A 14,976-nucleotide genomic window follows, 5' to 3' on the forward strand; every position below is an offset into this window, starting at 1 on the left:
TAAGTATCCGTCCTAGTAAGCTATTAAGATTTTCTACCTTCCTATTCGTTCGTAGATAGTATAGCGTTATTATCTAGTATTTCGTATTTACTAGCTTAATAAAGTACTATATCGAGGCCGCGAGTAAGTTAGCGCTATTATCCGTTAAGAACTCTATAGGTACGCTATATATTATAAAGATATCGTTATAGAGAAATTCGGCGATAGCTTCCTCTATAGCCTTTAGTAAGATTTTTATAAGTAGCTAGCTAGTAGCGTAATTAATCGCTATAATAATCTATCGATTACCGCTTAGTATCGTAGGTAGTAAGCCGATAAGATTAATACCCTATCGTTTAAAAGGCTTAATACCCGCGTTCGTTAAGTATTAAGACGCTTCTTACTCGAAACTCTTATTTCTTGATTTCGATACTTAGTAATTTAGATAAAGGCGTACTACTTCCTCGGTATCCTACTATATTCTAGGCTACTAAACGCGGGTATAGAGTACTCTACGTAGGCCTAGGTAGCCTAAGTATCTATATTCCTTATATATCCGCTTTAGAAAGTCCTTCCTAAAAGGCGGCTCTAGATATAGGGCGGAGGATCTATCCCTATATAAGTAGGTAAGCTTTATATTCTCTTCCTATATTATAGCTATCGGTAAGGGCGATTTATATATCGCGAGCTTATTAGCCTAACGTATAACTTTTTAGCGAAGCGACTTATCGTCTAGTAAGCTACCGGCCGATATATATTAAATAGTAGCGGTAAACTATTCCGCTTTATCGAATCTACCTACTTTTATTATTATATTTAGTTTTCTCTAAATAGATACTTCTTAGGCTATATTAGCTAGTCCCTCTCCGAGAAAGTTAAGATACCGGCTAATAGTATTAGGAATAACTACTTCCTCCCCTTTCTAGTACTATAGCTCGAGGTTATATACCTAGAACTCGTTAATCTAATAAGTAAGTCGCTTATTATATACTTTTATAGTTACTAGGTATTAAAGACCCTTATAGTCTATAATAACTATAGTCTTTATTCTATTCTTTAGGTACCTATCCTAAGTACGAAGGGCTTCTTTAATCGTAAAGAGCTCCTTTTTATATATTAGATAGTTTAACTCTATATCTTTTAGCTTATAGCTATTAAAGGCGACTAGATATATCTTCCTATCGTTACCTACTTAGTAGAGTATAAAGCCGATCGCCTATTCGGAGGTATCGGTTTCTATCGTAAAAGGCTTAACTCGGTTAGGTTAAATAAGTACTAGGGCGCTAATAAGTACCTCTTTTAGGCGTATAAAAGCTACTTTATATTACTTAGTCTAAGTAATTAGCCGGAACTTTTATTTATATAGTTCCTCGTCGGCTTCCTTAGTTAAGTTATATAAAGCTACCGCTATTTTCGCGAAGTCCTTAACGAAATATCGGTAATAGGTAGCTAAGCCTAGGAAACGGCGAACTTTATTAATATTTATTAGCCGGGGCTACTCCTTAATAATATCTAGCTTTATTATAACGGCTTAAACCTTACCGTCCCTAATAATATAGCTATAGAATTCTAACTCTTTAGTAATAAATATATACTTCTTCGGTTTAGTATAAAGCTTCTATTTATATAAGTACTATAGTACTTCCTCTAAGTAGGTATAGTACTCTATAAGTATCTTTAAATATACTAGTATATTGTCTAAGTATACTACGACCGACTTATCTAAGTAAGGGCGGAGTATCTCGTTTATTAATATCTAGAAGGTAGCTAACGTATTATAAAGCCTAAATAGTATCGCCTTCTATTTATACTTCCTCTAAATAGTATTAAAGGTTATCTTCGATATTACTTCTTTAGCTATCCTTACTTACTAATATCCGGCCGCTAAGTCGATCTTCGATAAGTACTTAGCCTAGCCGATAATATCTAGTAAGTCCTAAATCCTTAAGATAGGGTATCTATTCTTAGCGGTAAGTTTATTAAAAGCGCGGTAATCGATATATATTCTCTACGTTTCTTTAGGCTTTTTAACGAATACTACTAGGAATCCCTAGGGACTAGCTAATACCTAGATTAATCCCCTATTTAGTAAGTCCTTTACTTACTTCCTAAGCTCCTCGAGCTTCTTATAGGATAAGAGGTAAGTATTTATATTTATTAGGTCGGTAGTACCGATATTAATATAGTAGACGAAGTTACGTTCGGGGGGTAACTCCTTCGGTAAGTTATCGGGAAAGACGTCGGCGAATTTCCTAAGTAGCTTAGTTAAGCGAGGGTTATTAGTCGTTAGTTTATAATTCTCGCTTATTATAGTATAAAAGACTATATACTCGGTATTCTTATCTTTTAAGGACCGGTAGACCTCCCTCTTTAATAGTAAGTTTAACGTCCCTTTCTCCTCCCTACTAAATATACGGCCGTCCGCTACCTATACTTCGTAATCTTTATTATAGTCGGTAAGCTATATCCTTTTCGTAGGGAAGCTAACGTAAGGGTCGTACTTATATAGGAAGTCGTTACCGAGTACTATATCGTATCCTTCTATATTAACTATCTATACTACTTTTATACCGGTCTACTTACCTAAGCGAATTACTAGTTCTATCGTACCCTAGATATATAAGATCTCGCCGTTCGATAATAATACTAGTAACGATCTACGCTTATCCTACTTATTATCTAGGCGGCGAGCGATTTTTAATAATATAAATATATAGCTTACTCTATAATCTAGTAGTATATAGTAAACGATAGGTTTTCTAGCTATAGCGGGGCGATAGAGCGAGCTATCGAAGAAGTTAAGATCTTCCTTAAGAGTATTTAGTCTTATTACGGCTTATTAGGGGTCCTATACTTTCCGGCTTTAGCTAAGCCTATTATCTTACTTATTAGGGCAATATAGCTTAGTAAGCGGGTTAGTAGGCTCGCCTAAGCTTACTAACCCTATCCTTTTCCCTTAACTTTATAGTTTCTTTTAATATATCCTAGCTTACTATATTTATAGTAAGTCCTTATATCCTATATAGCCGATAGGTCTATAGCGTCGGGAAGCGGGGTAGTACGCCTATTCCTAATATAACGTACTAGATAGCTATACGCGGTTACTTCCTATATACTTCGTTTAAGCTCTAGTAGGAGGTTAACCGCTTCCTCGATATTAGTCTTAGGTCGGCCCTACTACCTAAACTACTCTATATAGAGGATCGGGTTTAGTCCCGATACTAGTTATAGGATATATCCTCTTTCTAAAAGGCTTTCTAGTAAGTTATAGGAGAGTTCTAGTAAGGCGGCGTAATACGTAAATAGAGAGTCGCTTCCCTATTACTTATACGTATACTCGTATAAGCGATCTAACTCTACCGTTCTTAGTTCGAACTTAGTCCGAATCTAGGCTTTAAAATCTTCTTATATAGTAATCCGTTCGCCGAGTCCTACGTCTACTTACTAATTAGCCGTTCTCTATTTTATATAGATATCTCCGGTTAGTAAGCCTAAGATAAAGGCTAATTTATACGCTTTATTATCGCTTCGGCCGCTTACTATTTAGCGGCGTAGGAAGTAGTTATCGACGTTATATAGCTAGTAGTTAGTAGCGTTGCCTTTCTAGTTACCTTAGTACTTAGCCGGTTAGCCTAAGTCTTTTAGGCGGCCCGCGATCTCCGCTAGATAAAGGCCGACTTTTAACTCTATAGCCTTTAGGTTCTAAGCTAGTCTTAGGTCGAACGTTATCGATATCGTAACGATAGCCTTATATTATACGGCTATTATTTCCGGGCTATTAGTTACTTATTAGAAGATTACTAGTCTTTATAGCGGCTCCGGTAAGCGGTCGAAGGCCCTCTATATATTCGCTAGTAGATAAGCCCTAAAGATTCTAGGCGTTACGGCCTAGTCTATCGGCGGGGTCGTCTCCGCTTACTAGAACTATTACTCTTCTTTAAAGGGTTAGTTCTCTATTATAATAAGTAGCTTTAATTAGGGTTTTAGTAAGTTAGTACTTAGTCTTAGGAGCTTCTTACTCTATTCCTTTCCTAACTACTTCTACTTCTTAGGGGCCCCTACTTTACCCCTAAAGATACGGATCCTTAACCTCTTATAGAGTTTTCTTAGTATACCTCTATTACTAAGTCTTTAGTACCGGCTTAGTAAGAGGTCTACCGTACTCTACTTCGTAGTCCCTAGATCGAAAATTCCTCGTAGTAGGGGCTTATTCGAAGCCTTTACTTACTACCTAGCTTCCTAGGTATACTTATTAGTCCTAGGAACCGGCGAGGAAGCGTAGCTTCCTATAGGGATACTACTACCTCCTCCTAGCTTACCGTAGGAGGTAAGGCCTTAGCAAGATATACTACTAGATAAGATTCTATTAGGATCGTATAGTTTTTATTAGGTAGTAGTAATTACTAGCTAAATATAGAATGTATTATATCAGCGCTAAGTAAGGGCTTGGCCTAGAGAAAACCCCTTAGTAATAGGCACTCGCTACTAATGACTTTGGCCGAGTGCCAAGAAGTAGTGTCCTGAGGCATCTAGCAAGTGGCTGCCTCAGGCACCGAGAGTAAGCAAACCCTGCAAACCTCTCGGGAGCACATTGTCCGGGTGATAATCGCCCTAGGCGTACTTAAAATCGAGGTATCATTAGAGAACCTTGTCGGCCATATGCATCACCTTGTCACCCTATGTAGAGGCTTAATTGATGAAATGAAAATCATTGCAACAGAGGAGTCCCCATTGCTGACCCAGACAGACTCGGAAACAAAGTAAGAGGCCGAAACACGATGCAAGGAATAGCAATGATCCCATCTAGACACCTCAAAACCTCGGTGGACACTCCAGAAAGCTGACGGGGATGGGGAGTTACAAATTGGGCTCATCCCATCCATGCCGAGGGGTTCAATCACAGTGTCCGGGGGAACTAGCCCATTCCCCTCCCCCTCGAGGAATCTGACCCAATTGAACCCATCTCCACACTCATCAATCAGATGCCAGATCCTCTGCGTCAAGTTCCACTGGCGGTTGGTTTTCGCGGAATCGTAGATTCTCACGCGCTCCCACTACCGCCGCTGGTTGAAGCATTGCAGGAGGCCACAAAAGCCTGCCAGGTGATGAGTTCATCTCTCAGTTCAATCTCAGGTTAAACTCAGATTTTGATATCTTCAACCCTGTCGAGGCATACTGATATCTCATCCATCCCCACAACGGCGCGAGGATCACACTCTTTGTTTATGCCTCTCTCGTAGAAGATATGAGCGCCGATGTGACGAGCGATCGAGAGGTTGTCGACGACCGTTTCTATATCAATGCCATGCAAGTGATGGACAGGAAGACTTGTGTTCGGCAGGCTGTGTACCAATTGGCGTTCGAGGTTGTCAACTTCATTTCTCAGGCGTATCGGAAATGGTGGCTCTTGTTCTCGATCCTCTGGGATTTCTCGGTCGATGTTTTCAATCTCCTGAATCGTACGTGAGATGATAGGGGCAAAACCGCTTGTCAATCAGAACAGCACGATGGACTCGGCAGGAGTATGGTGGCAAGTTAGAGACTGGTGGGATTTGGGACCGGAGAAGCAGGAAGCGCAGAGTGTTCATGGGAGAAAAATAGGCTGTAAACAAAGGATATATTATCATTCTAAAACGATGTAATAGTCGGTATTCTCTGGAAATCCAATTCTTTAACTGCGCTTAGTCGCCATACGTGACACGGATCGTGACATCAAATCCCTGATCTCGGGGAGGAGCCCCATACATCGGACCTTGCCTATTCCTCCAGTATTAAACATGGTCAGAACTAAGAGCTCCCCACTGACATCATTGGTGGTAATACATCAAGTCACTAGTAAGCAATTTTACAAGTCTCGGAAGATTGGACATCGCAGTAAGTAGAGAGCAGATAATTCATTCTTCATGGACTTTGTCAAAGGATATACATAGAAAGGTATTGTGCACAGTTTATTTCTTTTACCTCCTTTGTATATATCAAAACATCTTATATATAACATCTACGCCTCACAGTCCGCTCTACTAAAGGAATTATACTCACCTAAAACCTATAGGAGTCATGTATCTTAAAGATTAACAGGCTATTCAAAGAAAGCCATGTATAGAAAATCAGCAAATGAATTCAATGTGTTGATAAAGGCTGAGGATCATTGGTTTAGGTACAGTATTCCTTCTGTTGCCAAGCTAGTTGCGCATAACAGAGAGAGCGAGAGACGAATAACGAAAAGCACAGACCGAGGACGTGTATGTGAATCAGACTAGCCAAATTCACAGAGTTCGAACTGTATCGGCATATTCAAAGATAAAACCCAAGCAATTGATACTGAGTCGACAAACGTGATTCGACTGTGCTGAGCCCTTGCAGAATTACCACCCAGTTCAAATCCGGCACAGCCAAGACATCCCACACGAGCTTGACAACCAACCACTGAGAGCCAGCAGTGTAATGGTCATATTGTTGAATGGAACGCCACCAATGAACCCACGGTTCGCGGTGAGAGGCATTGCAGGCTGCCACAAAAGCTGGGAAGGTGACTGGATCACGGCGGCGCAACACTTCGGGTTCAATCATGGTCTTGATCTCTTCGGCGCGGAGTAGACACATCAAGATCGTATTGACAGAGAAGGGAATATCGTCGTTGAAGATATTGAGAAGTCGGTTGTAGAAATAAAGACATGCCGTGACATACCAGGCGACTTCGAGGTTGTTGTGAACGATTTCTTCTGGGTCCATGCCGGGACCCAGGAACAGTTGGATGTCATCATCGGGCTGAAATTCCTGCAGATGGGATGCCAATTGATCGATGCCTGCAGTAAGGTACTCAGGGACCGGACGGCCGGCCCGTTCATATCTTTCAATTGCTTCTGCCAACTTCTCGGTCTGGGTGATGGCGAATTGAGTGAGGAGTGTAGCGCCCTCAAGCGAGCCAAATGGCTTGTCAATCGCCATGGTGACCACTTGGAGCAGCGCACCAATAAAAAAGATGACGATGGACGGTTGGTAGTAGATGTGGTGATTGGTAGAGAAAGAAAAGAAGGGGAGACCAAGTTTGACAAGGACGAAGTGGTATTTAAAAGGATGGACTGGGAGAACTGCTAGTTCTTTCTCGAAAAGCGATATAATACAGAACACGCGTTGTCGTTCCGATTCATACATTCCGTACTCGTAAATTTGTATTCGTAGATGTCCTGGGCATTATTAAATGCTCCATTCGTTCATTGCCAGAACGGCCGATGCCTACACCGTGCGGTATACAATACCTACGGCTCAGGTAGGCATCGATGGGCATGGCCATTAATATACCCTGTAATTTCAAGATATGTGGGAAGAATATACTCCAAGGGAAGAAACACTTTGTGAATCAGCCCCATTATTTATTCACGGATCCAAGGTTATCCAAAGGAATCTTTGTTGGCGAGGCTATGAACGGTAGTGAATATGCACCTAAGTAAAACATATGTGCATTTGTATGTATGTCGCCAACTGACCGGTGATCTTTATGGTCTAAGTTTCATGTTTAGACCAGTGTACGTCGTAATGTCACGAACTATACGAGATCCAGGGAACCACCACATTATAAATGCGACACACGACCCCAACGTTTTTCTTTCTCTTTTACCACCTCAAGCCTTCACCATTGAGTCCGACCCCATCCAAAGGGAGAGGGTAACGGTGCCGGTGCCGGTTTTTTCTTCATCGCTCTGGTCATTCCCTTCTTGGGATCATCGCTGACCTTGATATTGTTTCCCGTCTGATTCATCCCAAAATAGGGAACAAGCTGTAAGAGTCCACTCTTTATCTTGGGTGAAGTTCAATACTAATAATACTCGAATTTTAGGGAGCGGCGACCTCAAATACCCCACTGGCTTACGGATGCCGGTCATGGTGATGGGAAGACTCAAGTCTCTCCTAAAATGCCTGGATTCCGTACCTCGCCATGATTAACGCACTAGTGCTGTCTCTAGATACTATCAGTGAGAAAGAGAGCTACCCCAAGCTACGTTGAATTCCCCGAGCATCCTACACGAGTGGCAATCCGTAGGAATCAGGAAAATGGGGCTCGACTACTTCCAACATTACAAGCATAGCTTGGTCTCACACCTAATTACCGTTAGACCACTAGCTCCTGCGGAAATCCTCAGAAAATGGAGTTCGACTAATTCCTACATTACGAGCATAGCTTGGCCTCGGTTCCAAGCAGTGCAAGACCGCTCGTTCCGTTGGAACTACTTAGGGACCAGGAAATGGAGCTCGACTACTTCCAACATTACAAGCATAGCTTGGTCTCAGTTCTAATTACTGTTAGACCACTGGTTCCTGTGGCACTCCTCAGGAATCAGAAAATGGAGCTCGACTACTTCCAACATTACAAGCATAGCTTGGCCTCGGTTCCAAGCAGTGCAAGACCACTCGTTCCGGTGGAACTCCTCAGGAACCAGAAAATGGAGCATGATTACTTCTAACATTACAAGCATAGCTTGGCCTCGGTCCCAATTACTGTTAGACCACTGGTTCCGGTGGCCCAATGAAGCATTTTCGATACTGCTCACTTCTTACACTGGCCTCGCCTATGCCCCTCAGCCTCGGTCCCAATTACCGTTAGGCCATTCGGTCCGGTGGCCCAATGAAGCATTTTCGATACTGATCACTTTTTGCACTGGCCTCACCTATACCCTTGGCCTCATTTGGTCTCGGCATCCTCCGCGCGTTCTAGGCTTGGCGAATACATACCGACAGTGGCCTGTCTAGATCATTTGGGTGCTTTGAGGCCTTAAGGGAAAACTTCGAAGTTCCCTGTCTCTTCTACAGACATGCGGAGAAAGAACCACAAAATAAACCCAAACTAGGTGACTTGTCCAACGAAATCCACCTGCCGCTCCGGCTAACCATATGACTGTGTCTGAATAAACAGATCTGGAGTCAAGTGTCGGTGGACGATATTTGTGTTTCGCTTCGACTTTAACCTTCTTACCGACAAAAGAGGAACAGAATTGTCAAGTTCATGATCGATGCAAGAGAAGCTTCACAACCGTGGAGCTTCTATCCATGTGTGGACATTTGCAGATGACTATCATTTGAGCTGTTGCTTTCTTTCTTTATCCCAAAAGGGGTTTTCTGGGCCTTGGGCCATCTCAAACATTGTCACAACATTTTCACTTCCTGTTGCAAATAAGACTGTTGTTACGTCCTTGCATTTTAGTTAGTTCGATCAATTTGACACCGACATATATATTTCATTTGATCGTATTCAAAGTGATCTGAAAAGTAATTCCAGTAGATCTATTTCAACTCTCTGAATGTATGTCTAAATGATGGATAATGAAGATTGGTAGAAGTAGTGTAGATATGGCTTTTTGGCTTGAGGGTGGGAAGCCGATATAAAGCATCTGCGTTTTACGGGAATCATCCACCATTTAGATATCATGTTGCTGGGAGAGATTTTTTCAAACGAAACTAAGATTAATTTCTTACACTACGTTGATATATATATTTGAGATGTTTCTTTAAGTTCATTCAAATATATTTGCTTATTAAATAACATACATGGATTCAAAGACTGTTGACATTGAAAGCGACAATATGTTATAAAACACAGATGAAGCACATGAACAATAAAACATTAGGGGACTGGCAATCCAGTAAAAATTACTTAATTCATATGCTCGTCAAAAACAAGCGCCGGCGCCCGCTCTTTTAAAGGGCTATCTAACAGGCACAGCCAATGCACCAAACTCAGACCCAGCTTCAACGAATACATTAACGGCATATCAACACATCCAGAGGACCATCTGGTAACCCACCCGATCCAAAAAGTATAAACTATAACACGGTGAAAATCCCTGGCTTGGATGCCTGGGTCATCGATTGAATGATAATCGATTAAATGGCAATCGATCGAACTCCAACAGAAGGCGCTCGGCTTACGCCTTTCTGCTGCGAGTCCGAGGACCACGCTGTTCAGCGACAGGCTCGCCGTTGATCAGAACCTGGGGCGCGTGGTTCTCCTTGTCGGCTTGGTCTGCGCCAGTGGCAATTGCCTTGGTCGCATTGACAGGCTTTACCTCTTCCTCTTCCTCTTCGTCCTCACTGCGCTCGTCTTTTGTGACATTGGTGAAGATGTAGTTCGCCAAGATGCGCAGGATCAGGAACAGCCAGAACAGGTTGACAGCCTGCAAACAGGCGAGTAGCGAAAAGGTGATATATTGACTGATCCAGCACTTGTACTGCTGTGTCTCCCAGTTCAGCTCGAATGGTCCAACAGTGCGGAACTCGGTCAGAACAGCCCAGAGGATCTTCAGGTTCAGCACGTGACGCAGGTAAATCCACCATCCAATGAACATGGCGAAGTATGGCGCAGTGATATACGCATCCAGGTAGTTGAGCGTCTTGGAGGTGGCCAAAAAGAAGTCGGAGATATCATGCGTGATATACACCGCCAAGCCCATGTACGTGAAGTGGAAGCGGTAGCTCAGAGCGATAAGAGCAAGTGTGATAATATGATGACCAACAAGCTCCTTGAAGTCCTTACGAGGTTTCTCCAACTGCAGCATCAAGACAATCGCCTGCTGAGCCCAATAACTCGCCTCGAGCAGGTAGTACGCCTTGAACAGACCCTCGTGCTCGCGGTGTGGGAAACCCTCAAACATCGCCGTCGTGTTAAAGTACCAGATAGGCGATCGCTTCATCACGTACAGACCAAACGGTCCGAACACACCGAAGTAGACTGCCGTATATGCCTGCTCCATGAACCGCGCCGTTTTTCCCTTCCCACGGATACCGCACCACACAGCAAATGGCCGAATCATCTGCTGCATGATAAATTCGCGCGTGAACGATAAAACGATGGTGTAGAACGCCACAAACGCAATATCCTTCTTGCCTTTGCCGTACATGATGGGTCCGCCGGGAGTCTTCGGGGGTAGCGGGTAGGATAGGAAGATGGCGCTGTGCATTGGGTTCGAGGTTGTGGGGTTAATGGCGTACAGCGCGATCAACAAGAGCATTACGAGAAGTGGCAGGAGCCATGTGTATCGCAGACAAGTATCGGCGAACCGGTGGAGGAGGGAGCGGGCGCGACGTCGTTTGGTATGGGCCTTGCCGGCCGGTTTTTGTGCGCCATCGAATTGCTAGCGAGATCGTGGGTTAGTATGGAGATTGGAATGCGCGGGCGACAATTTCCAACGCGTACCTTCAGACCTGGTGATGTTGACTCGATCGGGCTCACTTCGTTCATTGTGGACATGGCTGGTGCGCTGGTATCACCTCGAATGTCCACGCCCAAGGCTGAGCTTCGCCGCGGGCGAACCATGACGATTGTAGGAAACTCGAGCTTCGTAGCTTTTCGGATTTGGGGGGGTTCGAGTTCACGTGCTCCAATGGAAATAGATGGATAGAAGGAATGAGAAGGGGAAATCGATTTTCGTAACCGGAACGATCGGATAGAGAGAGGATCGTGAAAGGCGATCATCCATTTTTTTCTTTTCCAGGGGTGAACTCCACCCCCGTTGACCAGACAGCTTCACAGCTCCGATCGGAAAGTCTTGGCAATTTCTTTGTCTAAGGCGCCTTTCGGATTGAACAAGTCACTCTTCGCAAGCCTATATACATCCTGGGCTGATTTTGAATTTGTTTCCGACTACCAATCAAGAGGCCAACACTTGCGAGACTCCCGTGGACGAGATGCCCATTTTACAATTGAGACATGTTTAAGATCCTATAGTTCCGAATACGAGCGAATTGAAGTGGATAAAAAAAGTCGATCAGGTTGAATTCGTGGATATACGCAATTTGTTGAATCGTATTACATGGTATCATATCGACATTAGCCATGTCCAACCCAAGAGAGAAAAAGAAAAAGAACAAAAAAAATTATAACGGAGCCATTTAACCACGCATTCTATACACAATCAACTATGCCTATGCGTCGACAACCTCAGCGTGGGCAGCAGAACGCTTCTCAGCACCCGCCAGCTTCTCACCGAGGACCTCGACATCACCCGACTCGGCAGCGATAGTGCGCTTGGTATCATGAGTAGTCTTCCAGGCCGGGGTACCGATGTAAGGGATACCGTTGGGATCCTCGAAGATCTGCTCAATTTCCTCCAGAGACTTACCGGAAGTCTCGGGGAACAAGAAGAAGACGTGAATGATCATGGCGCACAAGAAAACACCGAAGATGATGTACGTCTGCCAGCGGATCGTGGCAAAAGCAGTGGGCACAAACAGACCAAGCGCCGTGTTGAACGCCCAGTTGAACGAGGTTGCCAAAGCAACGGCCTTACCACGCACGCGCAGAGGGTACAGCTCAGGAGGGTACACCCACGACACGGGTCCCCAGGTCGGGGCGTACGATGCCACAAACAGGTATGTGCATGCAATCAGTCCCTTGGCAGGGGCGCCACCGAGAAGCATTGATGCCTCGGCCACACCGTCGATACCGCCGGGCACAACCACGCCGTACTTGGCCATGATACCGGCGTTGGCGAACATCCAGATCATCATGAAGGTAGCGCCGATCAGAAGGGTAGGACGACGGCCCCAGCGGTCAACCCAGATCAGGGCGGGAACGGTCATGACCACGTTGATGATGTACTGGATGGAGGAAGCGAGGAGGGTGGCATCGCCCTTGTATCCGGCCATCGTGAAGACGTAGGTGATGTAGTACATCATAACGTTCATACCGGTCAGTTGGGACCAGATTTGCGTCCAGACTCCGGTCATGGTGCGGTGGATCATCTTGGGCTGGAACAGCTCGAGGTAGCTGACGTCCTTGTTCTCGCGCTCGAACTCGCAAATGTCACGGATCTCTTGCATCTCGGCGATCACGAAGGGGCTGTTAATGTCGCCCTTACCGTGGACTAGGCCAAGCACCGACTGGCACTCTTCCCAGCGGTCCTTGCGGGCCAACCAACGGGGGGACTCGGGGAGGATCATCATTCCGAAAAAGAGGAGAACGGCGGGAACTGCCTGCACGCCCCAGGGGATACGGAAGACAGCCTCGCTGTAGTTGTGGGAGGTGGACTGGTTGCCATGTCCGATGTAGGAACAGCCGAAGGAGATACTGTGAAACAAAAAAAAAAAAAAAAACAGTCAGCTACTAATTCACCTTTCGAATGTCAAGCCAGGTGTGTGCCACATACTAGTACATGATCAGAATACCCCAGGTGATGGCCCACTGCTGGGAGCCGACGAGACGACCACGCTTGGAGGGAGGAGAAAGCTCCGAGATATAGACAGGGACCTGAGCAGATTCAATTCCGACACTGAGACCGTTGATGACACGTCCGGCAATGAGCATGCCCATGTTCTGGGAAGCGCAGACAATAACGGAGCCGATAACCCTAACAGAATGTTAGCCACAACGGTCCAACATCGACTCCACCCCAACCATGCAACGACTTACCAAATAACACAACCAATCATAATAGCGTACTTGCGACCAAGACGATCCGAAATGAAACCAGAGATAAGAGCACCGAGCCAAGAACCACCGGGCATGGCAGCGGTAACACCACCCTGAGCCAGGGAGCTGAGACCACTACATTTGTCGTCGTCGTTGAATGGAGGGCCTAGGGGCCCATGATTGAAATAACACTTATAAGCTGGCGTGCCGATAATGGCCGACATCGACGAGATATCGAAACCGAACAGTGCACCGCCAATGACGGACACCGCCGTGATAACGTAGAGATTCCCCACGACAAACATGGTGACTGTTAAAACCCAAGCCGAGGGAAAATGAGGGGGTAAAGGAAGATAGAACTATAGCCAAAACCGAAAATGGGAAGAGGGAAAACCTTGTGCTTAAATAGATCGCATGCCGAGAAAACTCTTCTCTACAGTAAGAAATGCACAACTAATAAAAACCACCCGCATATGGGTACTAGTGTTGTTCTGTTCTGGTTTCCTGCATCCCCACTTCCTGTCCCGTGTTTGGGATTGTTTGGGATGTCCGGGGAGAGAAATTAGTGTAAAATATGTGACCGTTTTTGTACAATAATAAAGAGAGATTAATATTCTAGAGGTACAGGACTTATGCCAAGACTCCGCTTGCAACCCCAGGTACCACCATAGACTCTGATTGGTGGAAATTGGATTATGCTTACCCACCCACTGGGTGGTGATTGGTGGACCCCCGGCAAAGACTGGGATCTGGGGAATGACTCGGCCCACAAATTCGACGCCGAACAAGGCCAAGCGGTAATTGAGCATCCGCCGAACACGGAACCCGTGTTCGGGTGTGAGAGAGAGTCGGACCTCTTTAATCGGCACGGCAGTGGCGTTTCTGGGCATTGAAAATAAAGATGTAAAGACACGCGTTGGGGGAATAAGAATGTGGTGAGTAAATAAAAGGGTCAACGTGCATGAGATGTACTCCATACTTTGTACAGTCCGGGCATCCCCAGACCAACCCACAAAAAGGTTTCGTGGGCACTAATCATTTCCCTGTCAAGAAACAGCCCTTGGTATCTTACGGGGTACGGAGGGTATTGCATGTTCTATCGAATTAGCCGGAAGTGTCCACATCCCAGACGACAACGAATGAAAAGAATATCCCTTCAACTGGTGACCCAAGCACATAATAGTCCGGGGCCCCGTCTACGGCTATTTCCCAGAACGGGACGGTACACGGCATCTCGTCAACTTCAGTGGCTGCCGTTCGCCGAAGTGGACTCGGCTTGAACTCGGGCTGCGGTGGTTTTTTTCCTTTTATGGACCAGTGTTGGCAATTATTGTGGCTGTTTTTTTTGGGGGGGCGGGGTTGTAGTTCGCGTGCTGCAAAGTAAATTGTGTTTCAGGCATTCAGTCCTTGTCACTGGCTACCTAGATTAAGGGTGGATTCAATAAATTCTCCACGTTGTTACATTCATAATCATCTAGAAGTTCAAGTCTCAAGTCTGTTCTCATCGCCTGAGGTGACATTCCCCGCGTGGGAAAGATGCGGAGGACTGGGGAAATTCCAATTGCGCTCACCGAGACATCCCCCCAGCATTCCCC

General features: G+C 45.0%; 5 protein-coding genes across 5 annotated transcripts; all 5 read right to left on the reverse strand.

The window, feature by feature from the left end:
- Nucleotides 1–1,333: 1,333 nt before the first annotated feature.
- Nucleotides 1,334–2,803, reverse strand: N7537_007085 (uncharacterized protein; the record flags this gene model as incomplete). The annotated part of the gene is made up of 5 exons (XM_056898142.1): nucleotides 1,334–1,449; nucleotides 2,179–2,407; nucleotides 2,468–2,520; nucleotides 2,563–2,590; nucleotides 2,702–2,803. Coding segments are annotated over 5 exons (528 nt in total), but the record flags the coding sequence as incomplete, so codon positions are not given.
- Nucleotides 2,804–5,119: 2,316 nt separating this feature from the next.
- On the reverse strand, nucleotides 5,120–5,726 carry N7537_007086 (uncharacterized protein; the record flags this gene model as incomplete). Its single annotated transcript, XM_056898143.1, has 2 exons — nucleotides 5,120–5,465; nucleotides 5,674–5,726. 2 exons carry the CDS (start codon nucleotides 5,724–5,726, stop codon nucleotides 5,120–5,122), a joined length of 399 nt encoding a protein of 132 aa, XP_056753928.1.
- Nucleotides 5,727–6,273: 547 nt separating this feature from the next.
- N7537_007087 (uncharacterized protein) lies at nucleotides 6,274–6,927 on the reverse strand (the record flags this gene model as incomplete). The annotated part of the gene is made up of 1 exon (XM_056898144.1): nucleotides 6,274–6,927. One exon carries the CDS (start codon nucleotides 6,925–6,927, stop codon nucleotides 6,274–6,276), a length of 654 nt encoding a protein of 217 aa, XP_056753929.1.
- A 2,972-nt stretch (nucleotides 6,928–9,899) lies between these two features.
- N7537_007088 (TLC domain-containing protein) lies at nucleotides 9,900–11,287 on the reverse strand (the record flags this gene model as incomplete). The annotated part of the gene is made up of 2 exons (XM_056898145.1): nucleotides 9,900–11,105; nucleotides 11,168–11,287. The coding sequence occupies 2 exons, from the start codon at nucleotides 11,285–11,287 to the stop codon at nucleotides 9,900–9,902; spliced, it is 1,326 nt and encodes a 441-aa protein (XP_056753930.1).
- Nucleotides 11,288–11,895: 608 nt separating this feature from the next.
- Nucleotides 11,896–13,686, reverse strand: N7537_007089 (sugar porter family MFS transporter; the record flags this gene model as incomplete). Its single annotated transcript, XM_056898146.1, has 3 exons — nucleotides 11,896–13,039; nucleotides 13,119–13,319; nucleotides 13,382–13,686. 3 exons carry the CDS (start codon nucleotides 13,684–13,686, stop codon nucleotides 11,896–11,898), a joined length of 1,650 nt encoding a protein of 549 aa, XP_056753931.1.
- Between the last annotated feature and the right edge of the window lie 1,290 nt (nucleotides 13,687–14,976).

Source organism: Penicillium hordei, assembly GCF_028827395.1.
Source record: "Penicillium hordei strain IBT 12815 chromosome Unknown utg000003l_segment0_segment0, whole genome shotgun sequence".
Taxonomy (NCBI): domain Eukaryota; kingdom Fungi; phylum Ascomycota; class Eurotiomycetes; order Eurotiales; family Aspergillaceae; genus Penicillium; species Penicillium hordei.